The sequence below is a fragment of the Tauraco erythrolophus genome, chromosome 1 (assembly GCF_009769465.1).
Source record: "Tauraco erythrolophus isolate bTauEry1 chromosome 1, bTauEry1.pri, whole genome shotgun sequence".
Taxonomy (NCBI): Eukaryota; Metazoa; Chordata; class Aves; order Musophagiformes; family Musophagidae; genus Tauraco; species Tauraco erythrolophus.
The window spans coordinates 76,340,460-76,359,150 of NC_141465.1; the positions used below are offsets into that span (position 1 = coordinate 76,340,460).

The window sequence follows — 18,691 nt, forward strand, 5'->3', positions numbered from 1 at the left end:
TAATTACTTGGGTCTTCAGCTGCATATAAGTACATGATTGTATTCCTTTAACCCTTAGTGTTTTGTATTTTTGTAATGATTGACTTATGATTGACTTTGAGATCATTATAACATCGCTAAATTACCAATATATATTTTCAGCTGTAACTCAATCCTATTGCAGTACTTATTTTAAGAATATATATTTGTATATATATAACTGTGTACATTTATATATATACGTGTGTATACATAAATACACATGAAACATCAGTCATCTATTGTTTTAACTGCCGTTTAGTGCTTCTATTGTTGACATTTGTACTTACTATATTTTATGATCTTGTGCAAATTGTGTTAGAATAATTATATGTTCGTATTTGAAAAATATTTAAATCATAGAATCATAGAATCGTTAGGGCTGGAACGCACCTTCACAGGTCATCTAGTCCAACCCCCATGCATATGAATTATTTTTCTGTATTGCATACTAACTTCTGTTGGGCTTTTTACTTCTTAATCTTTTCCTAGTTCAGCAAGTCTTTTGGAAATAAGAAACATTTAAATTATTATATCCAGCACTTACATTTCATTTGAAATTTCTGTAGGCTATGGCCATTCAGATGCAGATGTTCTTCATCAGTCTTTACTTGAAGCAAATATTGCCACCGAAGTTTGCCTTACAATTCTGGATACGCTATCGTTATTCACAGTGGCTTTTAAGGTTTGTTCTTGACTCGATGTTAACATCTCCCATAATTATCTTTCAGACAAAATATTTTTTAAAATAGTTTTAAAATCATGTTTGTATTTTATAGTCTAGTAATATAGCATTGTAATTTTATCATTTCTAGCATGATATTTCATCATTGTGTCATATAAAAGCTGATAGCCTCTTGCAGCAAAATGCTTTGGCTTCAGTTACACATTGCACACAGATTCCTTGCCAATCAGCACTAATCTGTGGGAAAAGCTCCTTCCTCATCCTGTCTTGCTAAGAATATTTCTAGAAACTTTAGTGTTTACCTAATATTGGTGCTAAAACTGTCTTTTAAAGGCCATATGGGTGAAAGATCTATTGTATGGCAAAACTATAATTCATAATTGGACACTATCAGACTTTTATATTGAACTTGGCTTCTTATTTGAAATCAGTCAATAATTAACAGCAATTTGTGCATGTTCCTTTTCTGTAACTTTATTTCTCTTTGTCCACTAATAAGACTTATTTTTAGTTGTATCAGTTACTATAGCTCTCCTGTGAAATCTTTTTATAGCATGCCCACTTGCATACCCCTCCCGTCTACTTTTTGAGCTTTTCCAAAAGGTAAAGTTAAAGCTATAAAAAGTAGAGATAATGGCTCTAGCTCGTTTCTCACCTAATTAAAGCAGTAGACCTCTTTAGATCCAGATCCTTGCTTGAAGATTCAAATTTTGTCTTATCTTTAATCTAGTTATGAAAACATGAGCTTATTTGAGATTCCTTTTATTAGTAATTTAATTAGATAGAGTTTAGAACCAGTTCTGTTCACAGACTTCATGATAGAACTGAAAATGAAGATACCTAGTTTTCAAGATTTAAACAAGAATGAACACTAATCTTTTAGTTATCAGCTGCCCATCACACTTAGAATGACAGTCCTTCAAGGTTATCTCTAAGTGGTATGTTGAGAAAGTAGCTAAGAGTATACCAGAATAGTCTACAAGATCCAAACAAGACAGGTAGGAGGAAAGGGAGCATCTATTCAATCAACTACGCTAAATTACTTAAAATCATGGAATCATAGGGTGGTCTGGGTTGGAAGGGACTTTGAAAGATCATCGAGTCCAACTGCCCTGCCATGGGCAGGGATGTCTTCCACTAGACCAGTTTGCTCAAAGCCTCATCCAACCTGACCTTGAAAACTTCTCAGGGCAACTTGTTCCAGTGTCTCACCACTCTGATGGTAAAATAAATTCCTTCTTATGTCCAATCTGAAGCTACCTTCTTTCATGGTACAATTTTAATTGATCCTGTGTGAATTCTTGCTGCTCTAGGTGGTTTTAGTAAACTACCTACCTCTGATGTCGGGACATCTGAAGAAAAGATATATCAATTTCCTCATAAGGACAGGGCTTCGTAAGACTAAGACAATATTTCATTATTTTGCTATAAATTTGGAAGTAGTAAGCCTTATAATCTTTCAGAACTTGCAGTTAGGTGTTTAGGTTTGGATCATCTATGGAGATTTGTATACTGTTCCAAGAGCTAAAACTTTTTCCTGTGACCAAATAGACCGACTGGCTTATATCCAACCATTTATGTCTAATTTCCTCTAAAATGGCATGCCTGCGGTTTCACTGCATAGCATTTTCGAGATCTTTGATCTACTGCAAGCATTTGTATTTATCCACCACACTGAGTTCTTCTGGTCTGCAAGTCCCATTATCAGAAAGGCTTTTGATGGAGGACTGCCTCCTTCAATTTTTTAATATTGAAGAACACTTGAAATACCTAGGGCTATGATGAAATTCTTTAGCCTGAAGAATTTCTTCTGTGTCTCCCTGAATAGAAAAGGAGACATCTGCCATTAGACGTCTCTTCCATGTTTGAGAGGTGTTAAGGCATGCTGCAAGACCCCAGGTCTATTCTGGGCCTCAAGAATCTTTTTAAAAAATTTATTAAACTGGATTCTTTGGGTTAATATTTCCTCAAAATTCACTTGAGATAGTAATGGAGCTGCCTTGCAGCATACCATTTGGATGCCTGTATATAGTAATGACAGGGAAGAGCAAATGGAGTGTGCAGAGGGGAGTTGAAGAAGCTGCAAGACCTAGTGGAATCGTGTTGGAGGGCCAGTAGAGTCAGAGGGAGCAATACTTAACATGGTCCTCTCAGTTCTGGACTCTCAGAACTGGATTGAGCAGTCCCTGAATTGATAAACTTACGTTAGTGTTTTGTAAGAGGAGAGACCTGGTTTTGTCCTAGAGTCGTATAGGAATGCAGTGGATATGCTCAGTGGACAAATGGAGAAAATAGGTCCCCAGACCAAAACAGAAGCAATGTGAACTGCTAAAAGTATATGCACAGCCAGTACCTGTGCTACAGAAGTCGGTAGAGACTAAATTTAAAAAAAAAAAGTTTGGATGGAAGGCAGCTGTTGGTGGTACAGAAATCAAGAGTAACCGTGTATATGACATGCCTCAGAAGGAGCTTTTGAATATGGATGCAGGTAAAACTTCAAAAAGTAACTAATATCTTTGTCCTTAATAGCCCTTTTAGCTTCAGTTCTAGGTCAATAATGAAAGATGAGGAGTGGGTGGGGGTTTAGTTTGGGGGAAGTTTTTTTGAGAGCATTCTAGTACTATGTAGTACTACTGTGAGAAAATTCCACTGAGCTGCTAAAGCCCATTTAACCAAAGTGTGTTAATACTTTGAGTGTGCCTTTCAAAGAACTGTTAATAGTAATCGACTTAACTAACAGCTGTTAAAAATAATTATGTTCTATAAGTCTATTCAGAAACCAATGCTTTATAAACAAGATTAATGAAGTGTTAGAAATATCTAGTTAAAATTCAGATATGTTTGTATTATTAAACATCTTGGTAATACTATGTAGATTATCTTTTCATTTCCTGCTTTTGGATGGTCTGTGTATGTTCTCAGAACATTATAAATGTATCACTGTCTAAACTCCTCAATTCTCACTATCCATTTAAAGAATCAACTACTGACTGATCATGGGCATAATCCACTGATGAAGAAAGTGTTTGATGTGTACCTCTGCTTCCTTCAAAAGAATCAGTCAGAAACAGCATTGAAAAATGTCTTCATTGCTTTAAGGACACTTATTTTCAAGGTAAGAAGTTTAAAAATAATTAATCTTCAAGTACTTATCCAGTTCTTTAGTTAACAATATGCAATTTAAAAATTTAAGAACTAAAATCTCAAAATTGATCAATAAGAACCAATCTGATCCCAACAGTGTGGAATACTTGTCCTTTGAATTGCTGTAAAAATCATTTTGTGTCATGAACTACTATAGCTATCCATTTTTTCCACAGTTTGGGAATATTTATATATTTGTATTTTTCTTGGCATGCTTATTTTATCAATAACTGAAGCTGTTGTAATGAATAACTTCTTTTTCTACTCTTTCCTCAGTTTCCTTCTACGTTTTATGAAGGTAGAGCTGATATGTGTTCTGCACTATGCTATGAAATTCTGAAGTATTGTAATTCCAAACTGAGTTCAATTCGTACTGAAGCTTCACAGTTACTGTACTTCTTGATGAGAAATAATTTTGATTACACAGGGAAGAAGTCTTTTGTTAGGACACATCTGCAGGTTAGTATACTTGAATTTTTGGTTTTAAAATATTGTATTTGTAGATGCACAGTTGTATACCAGTGTGCAAAGCCCTGTCAGATAAAGACATAAAAGAAATTATTTTGGGTTCAAGCAAGGCTGGTACTATTCTAAGAGTAAGAAGGCAATAAAAGTATGTTCAGTACAAGGAACTACTTAGAAACAATTAGATGGCCCTGTGTTTTATAGGAAATAATTTTTATTTGTCAGTAGCAAATGTTCTCTTTTGTAGTTGTTATTTTGATTGTTAAAATGACATACTCTATTGCATCTGAAGAAGAAAATGCAGCAAGAAGCATGTAAAAGTCTAAAATAAAACAAATACCTAGAAAATTGTGTGTTCTGACAAAGCTGGGAACAAGTTTACTACTTTTACGACCTCTGGGTAGTTCACCTAGCAGTCAGTCTTTAGAGCAGAGGATGCGTGTGCATTAAATTTACACTGTTTTTTTTTTCCTGTGTTATTGCAAGTACCTTTGAAAATAAATCAGATATGATATACTTAAGGAAGCAATCTTTAAATCAAAAAGAAGAAAACTTTCTTTGTAATCGCTTCATAGGTACACCTCAAGGGTATTTCATGAAATATGTACTAACAAGACATTTGTTTCTGTCAAGGTTATTATTTCAGTAAGCCAGTTAATTGCTGATGTTGTTGGAATTGGAGGAACTAGATTTCAGCAGTCTCTTTCCATCATCAATAATTGTGCCAATAATGACAGAATTATAAAGGTCTGTTTTTATTCTTCTTTCCATACTGTAGAAGGATGCTTGAAAACTCTTTCGTAGCATCCTTTGCAATTATGTTTCAACTTTTTATTATGCAAAGAATAGAAAAAGATAGTAGTTAATCTAACTTTTCCATGTTTTAGCACACTACATTCCCTTCTGATGTTAAGGATTTAACAAAACGGATTCGTACAGTACTGATGGCTACAGCTCAGATGAAGGAGCATGAGAATGATCCAGAAATGCTTGTAGACCTCCAGTACAGTTTGGCAAAGTCTTATGCTAGTACACCTGAACTAAGGAAGACGTGGTTAGACAGCATGGCAAGGATCCATGTTAAAAATGGAGATCTTTCAGAGGTAAAACTAATTTTAACTTCATAATAAGCGTAAGCTTATCTTTCTTGAAATGGAATGTACTGTATGTAGTTGTTAGTGTGTAATATAATAAACATTTTTAATAAATTTTGAATTGTTAGTAAATTAGTTTCAATGTCTAATATTTTTTTTGGTCCTACCCAAGTGCATCTGTAAGTCATTTCTTGATTACTAACATAAAATATATGTTTAACTACTGTAGCTGACATGCTACTAAGCCAGCAATGGTCAATGCAAACCATGGAAGACACAGACCACCTACTTAGCAACTGATAACAAAAACATTTTTAAAACACTTAAAGCCACTCCTTGAATTCCTCTCCAGTTGCCTTTACAGAATTAGCTTGATTCTGTTCCAGACTGCTTATTAAATATCTCCTAGTGTTCTTAAAATGGACAAATTACAATTATTTTTTTTGTTTGGAAAAAGAAAGCTATCTTATCTGTGCTGTTAAAATAGTTATTTCTAGCAAAAACAAGAATTGGGAGTGTGCATTTTTATCTGTCTTGATGTAAGTATTTTGTCGGCATACAGAATGAATTTTGTCTCTTTCTGGAAGTTTGTTCCATCTGAAAGTAAATCACATTGCATCACATCATTGAATTGCATAAATATGCCTGTTAAACTTAGCATCATGTAAGCAAGTAAATATCTCCAGGAAATAGTAGTTGCTATCTTACTTATGTCTTAGTACTAGCACTCTTCTTTTCTTTTATGTGGTAGCAATGCAGAAGGCATATACAATACTCTGTTATTCACTTGTATTTTGAACAACTTCAGTTCTCTCAGAAGACAAGCTCTTTTAGTCCTTTTCAGGTCTGTTTTTAATTTTTTGATTAAAAACTTGGAATCTTTGATTCTATGGCTGGATGAGGACCTCTGTAAATCGCCAAGCCCAACCCCATGCAAAGTATAAATTAGAGATAATTTCTGACAGATACTTACCTTTTGCCTTCAACTCCAGTGTTTGAGATTGTCCATATGTAAACTGTTCAATGGCCAATTACAGTTAGAATTAATGCTTTGCTGTAAGCCTAAACCTTTTTAGCAAAAGAAGAATCTTTTTTGTCCATTCTGTGGAGAAAAGTGATCATTGTTAATTTCATAAAACATCTCAAATATTTGAAGACAACTCTGTCCCTCTTCTTTTTCTTCTGTTCTCCAGACTACACCAACCAAATTCCTTCAAACTCCATTCATAAGCCAGATCTCTCCTCTTTTTCTTTTGCTGCTTTAAATGGTCTGTCACCATTTTTTTCTATATCTTTCTTGGTCTGGAGCCAAAAGGCAGACAAAACAGGTTAGCAGAAGAACTGTCAAATGTGGAGTAGAATAATTAATAGCTCTTTTGTTTCACATAACACTTAAAATCCATCTCAAAGAGAGATTTGCCTGGTTTTATTATAGCGTGGCATTCTTAACTTTTAATTTGTGATCCGTGGTCACCCTCAGATTGTGTACTGCTGTCCATGCTACTCAGTGCTCTGGTGAAAAAGGGGTGCTCTTGCGCAATCACTGTTTTCCATTGATGAGGTGGAGAATTCTTACACCAGTTACGGGACATCTCTTGCAAAGCAGCAAAAAGGAAAACCAAAGAAATTCTCCCAGGCTAGGGCTCTTCGTACATACCTTCTTTTCGGTGGTTCCATTATAATTGTAATTTATGAGATTGTTACTATTTCTGTTTTAGGCAGCAATGTGCTATGTCCATGTAGCAGCACTGGTTGCAGAATATCTCACACGAAAAGGTATGATTTTGAAATCTTACTTTAATGTTTAGAGTTTTTCATTACATTTCCTATAGTTTAGGAAAAGCAATAGTTTCCCCGAGGAGGTTGTAGGTGTTTCAGTGTTCACCACGCAAAAAATTCCGACCTGACCAGATAGCATACTCACATATTTAAGAGCATATATGCATATCTAAAAGGCAGCATTTCAGATGAAGATAAATTAAAATGTTTAGGAAATTAAAATTTTTCGGCAAGTAAAAATTTTAATTTTACACAGGAGCTGCTGATAGCTGAAGTGAGACCCTTTCTAAAGCAAGCTTATCAGTGAATGTTCTCGTTCAACAAGTCATCTCTCACTGCATATAGGGAAACTTGGCATTGCCAGAGAAGTCAAAATAAATTCATACAAATTTTCAGATGCCGAGTCAGTGGTAATAGTGCTCAGAATGCTTCAACTGTCTTAGTAGACAGCTGCTAGCACAGAACACCCGCTTGAGATAGAGTAGAAAACTGTCTTTCATCTATAGGATCAGAGGAGTTACCAGGGATTTCAGACAATAGAAGATTACATGGCTTTTATTAAGAAAAATAGATCTCTATAATAAAATTTCAAAAATCTCTTCAGACTGATTACGATGTTGAGGTAGTGTTTTGGTTTTGTAGACAGACGAATTCATGTTCACAGCTTTTTAGCTTTGCCTTTGCATGACAGTTCAAAATCAAGCCAAGTCATGGGTCTACAAGGTGCCTTTTGTTTTGTGCCTCTTGACAGGTACTTGTATAGCATATAGGCTGTCCTCCCTGCCCCAGTGATTTCAGAAACTTCTCTGAGACCAAATCTGAAACTAAGTTGCCTGTCAAAGTTACTACATCCTCTAGCAAGCCTGGTAACAGCTAACTGATAACTAGTGATAATCTGTATTAATTTGTGATTCCTTTGAGTGATCTGCTATTTTTGTCTACTGTCATACAAAAGTTATTTCCTCTCGGTATTGTAGAGAGTCAAACTTCTACCTGTGGTATTTCTGGGAGCAAAACAAAACCATGCATTTGAAGCAATCATACAGTAAAACATCTGGTGGTCAGACTCCCATGTGAGCAGAAACAATCTTTGTAGGAATGAGCTGTGAAAGAAATATGTGCAAGTCCTTGTGCTTCTATAGTATCTACTGATTGCTCTTGAGGCTTTAATTAATACAGTTATGGATCAAAAATCCTGATTTCTTAATTCAGCAGTCCGATGTAATAGAAAAGAGCTAAACAGAATGGGCAGAAGAGATAGGCTTCATGTTAGAACATTTTAAAACCCATTTTTGCTAAATATTTCAGTAAAGGAAGTTAGATTGCTGGAAGTTTTTTCTCTTACTTGTAGACTGACTTTCTGTATCTTCAGCTGAATAATCTGTATTGCCATCCTCTGATCATTTTGTATGATTGATGTAAGTCCATTCATATTGTTCAGACTGGAGAAGCTGATATGTCACGGCCTGTTTATGTACACAGTTCCAGCATGACCATGCTAGTTTAATTAAATACTGTAGAAGCTACCTTGATTACCTTAAACTCGACATGAGGTAGATTAGACATAGGTTTAAGATAAAAGAGGAGGATTCAGATGCACCTTATTTTGGTGGGTAGGAGTCCAGGTACTAACATTTCTGGTTTTTTAAAACCTATTTATACTTAAACAGTAGTGTGAGCTCCAGCATTTTAATCATGCAGTGGGAGGCTGGATTTTTTTTTTTTTAATTAACTTGGTGGTAAGTACATTTAAATATGACTTCTGTGTTATCCAGCATTATAAAACGGCCTAGTGTTATCCTATTGGAGAAAAGTAAATTTGTCTATTTTTCTTTTTCAATGATAGGGATGTTTAGGCAAGGTTGTACTGCTTTCAGAGTAATCACACCTAACATAGATGAAGAGGCTTCAATGATGGAAGATGTTGGAATGCAAGATGTTCACTTCAATGAAGTAAGTAAGCATAAGAGTGTTAGAATTGATGCACGTTGAAGTGTTGGTTGTTTTTCCAAGTTTTGTGTTTCAATCCTGAGGCTGACTACTATGACATATTATAATTGTTTTCTTAGCCACTGTTCTTATCCTAAAACTGAAATAAAAAAGTTCTGTGAGCTGTCCCAGCTTTAGAGTATTTACTATATACATATGTTTTTAAATAAAGCACTAGCACATAAACATAACACCACTATTAAAATAAAAATAAGCAAAATGGGCTTTTAAGCTAGTTGACAGGATGAACACTAGTGTGGCTTATTTATTAGAGTTAACAAGGCCTGTTTTTTTTAAACTGACTTCCATTTAGGTTGTTACTACACCAGCAATCGTAAAAATGCATTCACTGTTTTTGCTGGTTTACGGAGTTTCTCTGAGCAAATACACCATAACTATGGAAGTGCTTTTATTGACACCAGACTTGCATCTTTTTTTTTTTTTTCTGGCTTAAGTTTCACTGCTTGTGTCTTCATTGATCTGTGCTGGCTGTACAGTAAATTTTACTATTAAGAAGCCTATACAAAAAGATTATGAATAGTCTTGCTCATGAAGAGCTTCATCTACGACAGGTATTTGCCAGGATAGGTGGTGACCTACTGCAAGACCAGTACTTGCAGTAGCTGTGTTGGAAAAATCCCTGGTGTGTAAGCATAATTGTACAACAAAAAATATTTTTCTTCTGTGGTTTAGTTTGTATATGGTAAAAGCATATGACAAAATTATTTGACTGTGCAAATTGAGTCTATACTAACAGATTTAGGAGCAATAGATAAAAGATTTAGTGGTTTAAGCCTGGATTTTGGTACCTGTGTTTTACTCCCAAGTTCTGGTACTGCCTTGCTGTATAGTTTTAAGTCAAAAATTGTTGACTTACCTTTTTCTGGGAGTTGGAATTACTTGAAATGAGAGATGGAGTGCTTTTCATTTTCAAATACATGCAATAGCAGATTGCCTTTTAAAAAAATATGCGCTATACTCTGAAACACAGGATTCTCACGATCTGTCATGGAATTTAGCATGTTACTTAAAGCGAAATGTAAGCTGCTCTAAGTGAGTCAAGAGTTGGATTTCTCGTTACTACTATTGATGGAAACTTGTTAGAAACTCTTGTCAGTGTCTACCTGACAAACCATTTGACAAACTAAATTCTTTTGTATTTTTTTTTAACTGGAATGTCTTTATTCTTTTTCTGATTTGTCAGTCTCTACAAAAAGAATATACTTCTTTTTTGGGTCATTGAACCCTGCCCAAATTTATTTCTATCTCTCAGTGTTTCCATGGAAAGAAAGTAAGCCAAGAGTGAAATTATAAGCCTGTGGAGTTTGCAAAGGGATGAAAGCTTGCCAAATTTCATTTTTCTTTGCATGCAACCCTTTTTAAACTTAACCATGTAGAAGTCCTACTGATTAAATATTGAAAAAAGTTACTTTTTTCAGATAACTTCCTATAATTCACCCCAGGAAGAGTAATAATAGGAAAGAACTGGGTATCAATAGACTGAAAATCATCGATAAATTAAGATGACTAGTATTTTACAGAAGTACTTTAAAACATGTAGTCTAGTTGCTTTAAGAATGGGAACCTATTAATATATGGAGTGTTTCTTCAGTACATTCTTAAGTAAGCAAAACTGTATTAATCTAAGGAAAAAAATCATGGCAGATCAGTTGGGTACAGAAATCAGAAAGTAGAAACAAATTTCCAGCTGTACTTTACTACTATTGAGCAAAATGATGTTCTGATGGGAATTCATCCTACGCTTGCTAACAAGGATCATGTGGAATTTCTTTCTTAAATGCTAGTTGCTAGTTACTTTAGAGTTAAATCTCCAAAAGAGTTATTACAAGTGTGAGAGGGTTGGGGGGTGAGATCCCTCCATGTTTCTAAAAGGGGCAAAACATCTTTTATATTCTCCGGTTTATATAGTCTTCCCAATTAAGTCAACTCTGTCTTAAGACTCCACGTAGTTTCTCATTTTAAAATGAAATTGTTTAAATTCTCAATTTAAAAGAATTGTCTCCCAGGCCAGGTTACCCTGACTCATTTCCTAAACTAGCCCGTTAGAAAAACAAAGTTTTTGTTCAGATTTTTTTTTGTTATAACTAAGTTATTGTGTGTATTTCATATATATATTGTGTATATTTCATTATAGCGGAGACAGATAGCCTGGGAGGAATACAGAGAAGCTGTACGAGTGACCAGGGATCAAGTGAGGAAGGCTAAAGCCCTGAAGGAATTAAATTTGGCAAGGGATATAAAAAGCAATAAGAAAAGCTTCTATAGGTATGTAGGGGACAAAAGGAAGTCCAAGGAGAATGTAGGCCCCCTCTGGAAGGATACTGGTGCTCTGGTTACCCGGGACATAGAGAAGGCTGAGGTACTCAATGACTTTTTCGCCTCAGTTTTCACTGATAAAGCCTCTTGTCTTACTGCCCAAGCTGTGGAAAGAACTAGCAGGGACTGTGAGGATGAACCACCGCCCACTGTACTTGAAGAGCAGGTTCGGGAACATCTGAGGAACTTGAAGGTGCACAAGTCCATGGGACCTGATGAGATCCATCCGCGGGTCCTGAAGGAACTGGCGGATGAAGTTGCCAAGCCACTGGCTATTGTATTTGAGAAGTCGTGGCGATCTGGCGAGGTCCCCGATGACTGGAAGAGAGGGAACATAACCCCCATTTTTAAAAAAGGGAACAAGGAGGACCCGGGCAACTACAGGCCGGTCAGCCTCACCTCTGTGCCTGGCAAGGTCATGGAGCAGATTCTCCTGGGAACCATGCTAAGGCACATGGAGAGCAAGGAGGTGGTGGGTGACAGCCAACATGGCTTCACCAAAGGCAGATCGTGCCTGACCAACTTGGTGGCCTTTTATGATGGAGTGACAGCATCGGTGGACAAGGGTCGACCAACGGATATCATCTACCTGGACTTGTGCAAAGCTTTTGACACTGTCCCGCATGACATTCTTCTCTCTAAACTAGAGAGGCATGGGTTTGATGGATGGACCACTCGGTGGCTGAAAGAGTTGGGGCTGTTCAGCCTGGAGAAGAGGAGGCTCCGGGATGACCTTATAGCGGTCTTCCAGTACCTCAAGGGGGCCTACAGGAAAGATGGGGAGAGGCTATTCAGGAGGGCCTGTTGTGATAGGACAAGGGGTAATGGTTTTAAAATAGAGGGAGGTAGATTCAGGTTGGATATTAGGAAAAAATTTTTTACCATGAGAGTTGTAGAACACTGGAACAGGTTGCCCAGAGAGGTGGTGGATGCTCCATCCCTGGAGACGTTCAAGGCCCGGTTGGATGAGGCCCTGAGCAACCTGATCTAGTTGGAGATATCCCTGTTCCTTGCAGGGGGGTTGGACTAGATGACCTTTGAAGGTCCCTTCCAGCCCTAACCATTCTATCATTCTATGATTAAAACAATTGTTCACTCCAACAGCTTAATCAACAGCACAAGTCAAGTTGTTCTTGCAGAACTGAAATCTTCCGGGTGTCAAAAATTGAAAGGTGTAAACCTAGAACCTGATACCCTTTCCATGCTAGACTTTGCTATAAGCAGTCCATCTGTGAGAGATCTGAGCTATGGCTAACAGGCGTGTGGCAGGTGCCAGATTCCATGCAGATTCAGGTTGGAAACAATTTCATTCAGATTTCTTGGGGTTTTTTCCAAAAGAAACTCTGCCAGAATACAACTGCACCACAGATATTAAGTCAATCTCTACCTTCCTGTTTGCTTTTTCTGGTCTTTTGTTAGCTATGACTTTCCATAAGATTATTTATTTTAACTTGCAGATTGGAAAATGCAGAGCTTCACAACTCCAATGGTACTATAGAATCATAGAATGGTTACATAGCTCTTGTAAGTGATCAACATGCAGTGTCATTCAATATGTTAAAGTACTTCGAAAACCAGAAATGAGTAGCCAAACATACAAGGTACTTAAAGTATGGTGGTGAAGGCTGGTATTCTTCAGGGATGCTCAGGCTGATATTGTTTAACATCTTCATTAGCAGTCTAGGTCATGGGATACAGTGTATCATCAAGTTTGTGGGTGAAACTAAATGAAGGCGGAGTGACTGATACGCTGGGGGGGTGGGCAGGGCTCTATTTAGAGTGACCTCAAACTGGAAGAACACAGAAGCCTCTCAAAATTCTACAAAGACAAGTGCAACCTCTTGCATTTGTGGAAAAAAATCACCCAATGTCTTGGTAACTGCTGGGGACAGACTGCCTGGGCAGCAGCTCTCCAGAAAGACCTGACAGTTCTAGTGGATAAGAGGTTGAATGGGAATTGGCAGTGTAGCCGTGTGGAAGCAAAGGCCAACTGCATACTGACTTGTATTAGAAATAGCACAGAGTGGAGAAGTGGATTCCCCTTCCTACGTGGCATTTGTGGTGCCCCATCAGCAGTCTTGTGCCCAGTGCTGCCCCCGCAAAGTCAAGGGAGATGTCAACAAACTGGAAAAAGTCCATATACTAAGGTGGTTAGGGGAAGAGCCAGACTCTTCTAAGAAGTGCACAATAAAAGAGTAAGAGGATGTTCTCACAAGTTACAAGGAGAACTCTGAGTATATGGAAAAAACCTCTTCCCAGGAGGATGGATAAGCGCTGAGACAGGGGCCCAGAAATGTTTTGTTCTTTTCCTCCCTCCTGTCAGCTCCCCCACATGAAACTTTTGCTTTTTATATTTTTTTCCTGTGTGCAAACAAGATTTTGCTGTTTTACTGCATTTGGATGCCCTCTGGTGTCTGAGTGAAGATTCTTGTCAATAAGCAGTGGTAGTGGACAGCCCTTGTGGTCCAGTAACGACACTGATCTTTCAGTTCTCACCACTTGGTTGCTGAGGATGGAGATATTGGAGAGTCTATACGGTCCCATAATGATTAGGGAAAAGATGATGTTTTAGGAGTCGTCGTGGCACACAGATAAGGGTAGCATTTTTCAGTCTTTTTTTTGCTCTCAGTATTGAAGTTGGATTTCTTAGTGATGTCTTTATGCTATCTCAGTTCTCTACCAAAGAGAGGGGGAATTGAGTAGCATTGGATCCCTTCTAAGGATAAAAGGAGTTACTTCCAGCCTCTGGCTTCACCACTATGATGCAAGAGTGGTACCAGAAGGTCTCAAGAAGTAGAAATATCATGTCTTCTGACACCTCTCAGTCTCAGACTTGGATTCTTGTGGAGGTGCTTGGAGCTCCAGACATGTTTGAAGTCAACTGAGATGTGTTAGGGTATGTGGATGGGAGTGGACTTTTTCACAGTGGTTCTGTCACACTCAAGCCGTGACACACTCAAGTATGACAGCTTCGTCACAGGAGCTATAAGCTGTTCTATAATATCTGTAACATTGTTTATTGTAATTTAGTTAATGGAGTTAGCTGGGTAATTTTGAATTTATAAAAAATAGAGCAAAGTAATAATGTTATCTTAGTTTTATTACACTTATTGAAGTAGAAATTAAATCCATGGAAAATAAAGTATTATGACAAACTGAAAGAATGGGCTTCATAATTATGATGTGACTGCCCTAATGCAAAATGCGTGCTTCTATTTTAATGTACAGGTAAGCATAGTTCCTGTTTAATCTTAAATAACGACCTGTTTGCTACCAGAGTATTAGGACCAAACCCAGTAAAGCCAAGCTGTTTTCTTGCTTGTGACTCTGTTTTGACCCTTCAGGATTTCTCAGCTTCTCTAACTGTTGTTGTATGTCTTTTCATTCTGGACCAAGTGTACCAAATTCAACTGTTGTACCTTGATAATTACTTCTGAGTACAGATTTTGGTATTGTATCTTTTTGTTCTGTTGTTGATGTAATTTATTAGTTTCCTTCAGAACTGTTACAGTCAAGTGTTTGTATAGTTGCCTTTTTAAAATAACGTTCTTTGTGCAAAACCCAAAAATCCCGAGGAAACAACACTTTGAAAAAAACTGTTACAAGGTAAGACAAGTTTGAGCCCTCACACGGGTGTCATTGGTAGACTTAAGAGATCAGAAGTATCTGAAAGGAAAATGCTGTTCATGGTAAATACAAAAAGTACATGTGTACATTCAGACCTTTCTGTTTTGGTTTGTTTCCTTTTAGCAATTTTTGATTGCCACAATAATTTAAATTACTATGTATAGGTAATTGTGTTTTGATCTCCCTTCTCATTGGGAAGAACTTTGGTATGATTATTTGCCATGCTTTTCATGAGTACTGAGTTGGTTTACTTTTTCAAATGTGTATCCAAATCTAGGATGTGCTGATGGAATTGCTGGAGCAGTGTGCTGACGGACTCTGGAAGGCAGAACGCTATGAACTAATTGCTGACATATATAAACTTATAATACCCATTTATGAAAAAAGGAGAGATTTTGAGGTACTAAATTAATCATAAGTAAATTTGAGCAAGAAAAAAAAAATCCTAAGTTTTCTAATCTAACTGCATGACATGTTGCACATAACAGGAGTATTAAAATCGTAACCAAAATATCAATGTGTTGAAATTTTTGTTGTTTTAATTTTAAATAATTAAAATGGTTTTATTTAAATAAATGTAAATAATTAAAAGTTAATCTTGCATATTGTCATTCTGATACAAGTGCTAAACCTATTCCTAACTATGATAGAATCTATGATTCTATGATTCTAACCGTTCAATAAAACAATGTTTTTAGTTATTAACTACAAGGATATCATTCTTTGTTGTTTTAAGATAGGAGAGTTCTACATTAACCCCTTGATTGTTTTGTTTTATTTTTAGAGACTTGCTCATTTATATGACACTCTTCATCGAGCATACAGTAAAGTAACAGAAGTTATGCATACAGGCAGGAGACTGCTGGGAACATATTTCAGGGTAGCATTCTTTGGACAGGTGAATATTATTTAACTTTCATTTGTCTGCTTTATGCAGGAAGAAAAACCTGAATTTATTTTACAAGGTACACTATTTCATCTGTATTGATACTGTGACATAAAAAGCACATGGAATGTCTGTAAGAAATAAACTTCATCAATAATTTAGTTTAAAACATTTATCAATTCCGATACAATTCTTCCTTGTTTTCCTCAGTAAATTTTTTGCCTTTTTTTTTTTCTTCTTTTATTTACTACCTTAAGGCAGCGGTAAGTTTTCTATAACATCAGTTCTTAGCAATGTATTGACTTAATGTCTGTAGTGCTACAGTGTGGTTTGCAAGGCTGCTTCTTAGATTGATATGCATTAATAGCCATTGCAATTCAAAAAAAACCCCATTAAGTTCCATTTAGAGAACAAATCACTCTTTTCTATGCATCAGTATTGCATGCTTCAAGCAAAAGTTCTGGCTGTGTATTGGGCAGCTTCACATCCTCTAGTATATGTCTAGAATGCGTATGTATCAGTGCGGTATCACGCAGTATCAAGCAATACACGGTCTACATGCATAGCCCAGTTGCTAACTGTTCAGCTGAGCATGGAGAATTGTAAAATACTCTGAGCAGTTTAACTTTACATGTATTCTGTTGTCTTTTATAACTTTATAGCAATACCAGTTTACAGACAGTGAAACAGATGTTGAGGTAATTACAGTAACTGCTTACAAAACAAGCAATGCAGTAAAAGCTACTGCATTTCACCTTAGTTTGATGTGGGTATTCTTGTCAGTCTAGCCTGTGTTTATACATGATATGTTGTGCTTTTCTATTTTGTCTGTTTCATTTATGACAAAAATAATTATCTTCTGATTTCAAACATGAACTGGGACATGGCTTGTTGTTTTAAACCAGTGACCTGTTTCACTTTCCACATGTTCTGTATTGCATTTAGTTATGGTTTTAAAACAAATGCTTTATGTAATTATAATAAAGAATTATATGCCAATATAGTACAACATAAAATTAAGATTTTTGCATAAATTAAATTTTATTTTCTGGAATTAATTTTTTATTACTAAAGAAATCTTTCAGGTCATTTTTATGTAAACCATTGCTAAAATACTCACTTGTGAATTGAATAGTCCTGTTGGGCAACAATATTTCTGTTTTGGCAAGTGAAACAGTGCTGAAAGTTCACTTTTAAATAAAAGTGAAGAAAAGTTGTCTTAAAGGCTTGGCATACCATAAATTTAAAACAAACTTTTAAAATTTTAACTGTATGTTTCCATTATCTTTCACTCATTCTGTAGTAGAGAATTACATTTTCCTGGTGTTTTTTTTATTGTCTTAGGAATCCTTTTTTACTTAGATTTTTATTTCTCTTTTTTTACATTTGCTTGAATCCTGATGTTAAGTGTTGATATTTGTTTTGAACCACACACATTATGTTCATCTTAATCATTGTCTTATGTGTTTTTTCCCAAGCGTTTGATTACTTTGTTTTTTACAGGGATTCTTTGAGGATGAAGGTGGAAAGGAATATATCTATAAAGAGCCTAAACTCACGCCTCTCTCAGAAATCTCTCAGAGACTGCAAAAACTCTACTCTGACAAATTTGGATCTGAAAATGTCAAAATGATCCAGGATTCTGGCAAAGTATGATCTTTATTCTCTTTAAAAAAAATTGAATATATTACTTTCACTAATCCACCTGAAATACTGTGGAGTCACTATCTGTTACTCATTTGGTACACAAACATGTGTCTAAAAACTCTACTGTTTAAAGGGCATGGGAGAAGTATCCTCTCCTGTTAAGAACAAATTCATAGTATTCCCTCTCAAAATAATAATTGTGTCTTAGAACAAATTTGAATTATGATCATATCCTGTGTTATCTTTAGCTGTATTTCTTGCTAGTTCATGCACAGTCATTCCTTGGAAGTTTTTTCCCTTTTCTGCACCTTGAGAGCAGAGTCCAAACTTCCTTCTGAAGTAAAGAGCAGATCCCTCTTCTGAGAAAAGTACCATATGTAAATAACATTTTAATTCTATATCAGTTGTTCTTGTTATCCTTTGCTTATGTTTCTGAGCCTGTAATGCTCACACAAAGTCACGTGGTTAAATCTGGATTTGTCATAGGAAATGCTTTACTTTGTAATTGAAGCTCAAAATTGGTGAACTGAAGAGCGTTACGGTATCCTGTATGCTGAGAAGAACAAATACTGCACAGGCTGCCTCTCTGCATTCCTTTTGTTCCCTTCCTCAGCCAATTTTTAACTTGTGTTTGGATTCAGCCTTTATGGTGATTTTCTCTTATTATAACTTCCTGTCTCTTCTGTTCCTCGATTCTACCAGTAAGATCACAAAGTTCTGTGCTTCTTGGCCTGAAAGTGCAGCAATGGTAGACTTTTCAGTATTGGAATTTTAAAAGGAGAGGAGGACTTATGCAAGGGCTAGATTTCATGCTGTAGAAGGCAAGAGATTTATATTATAACCTCAGATTTTCACAGCTCTTCCAGTCTACTCTCCTGAATTCTTTACAATTAATTGTAATGCGTGTGTTTGTCAGCATTTGTAGGAAGCGTTTTCTATCAGCTGTGTCAGAATGACTACATAAATTACTACTGAAGTTCCAGTCCAATAATCTTGAAAACATTGCAGATTTAAAAAAAA

General features: G+C 36.2%; 1 protein-coding gene across 2 annotated transcripts in view; it reads left to right on the forward strand.

Moving 5' to 3' along the window:
- Positions 1–18,691, forward strand: part of DOCK9 (dedicator of cytokinesis 9) — a 116,652-nt gene that overhangs the window by 89,665 nt on the left and 8,296 nt on the right. For both annotated transcript variants that reach the window (XM_086611107.1, XM_086611116.1), the window contains 10 exons: positions 588–703; positions 3,681–3,818; positions 4,124–4,306; positions 4,946–5,059; positions 5,200–5,415; positions 7,125–7,182; positions 9,032–9,138; positions 15,416–15,538; positions 15,923–16,036; positions 17,528–17,674. In XM_086611107.1, the coding sequence (XP_086467233.1) occupies positions 588–703; positions 3,681–3,818; positions 4,124–4,306; positions 4,946–5,059; positions 5,200–5,415; positions 7,125–7,182; positions 9,032–9,138; positions 15,416–15,538; positions 15,923–16,036; positions 17,528–17,674 (1,316 nt within the window). The remainder of the gene's footprint in view (positions 1–587; positions 704–3,680; positions 3,819–4,123; positions 4,307–4,945; positions 5,060–5,199; positions 5,416–7,124; positions 7,183–9,031; positions 9,139–15,415; positions 15,539–15,922; positions 16,037–17,527; positions 17,675–18,691) is intronic.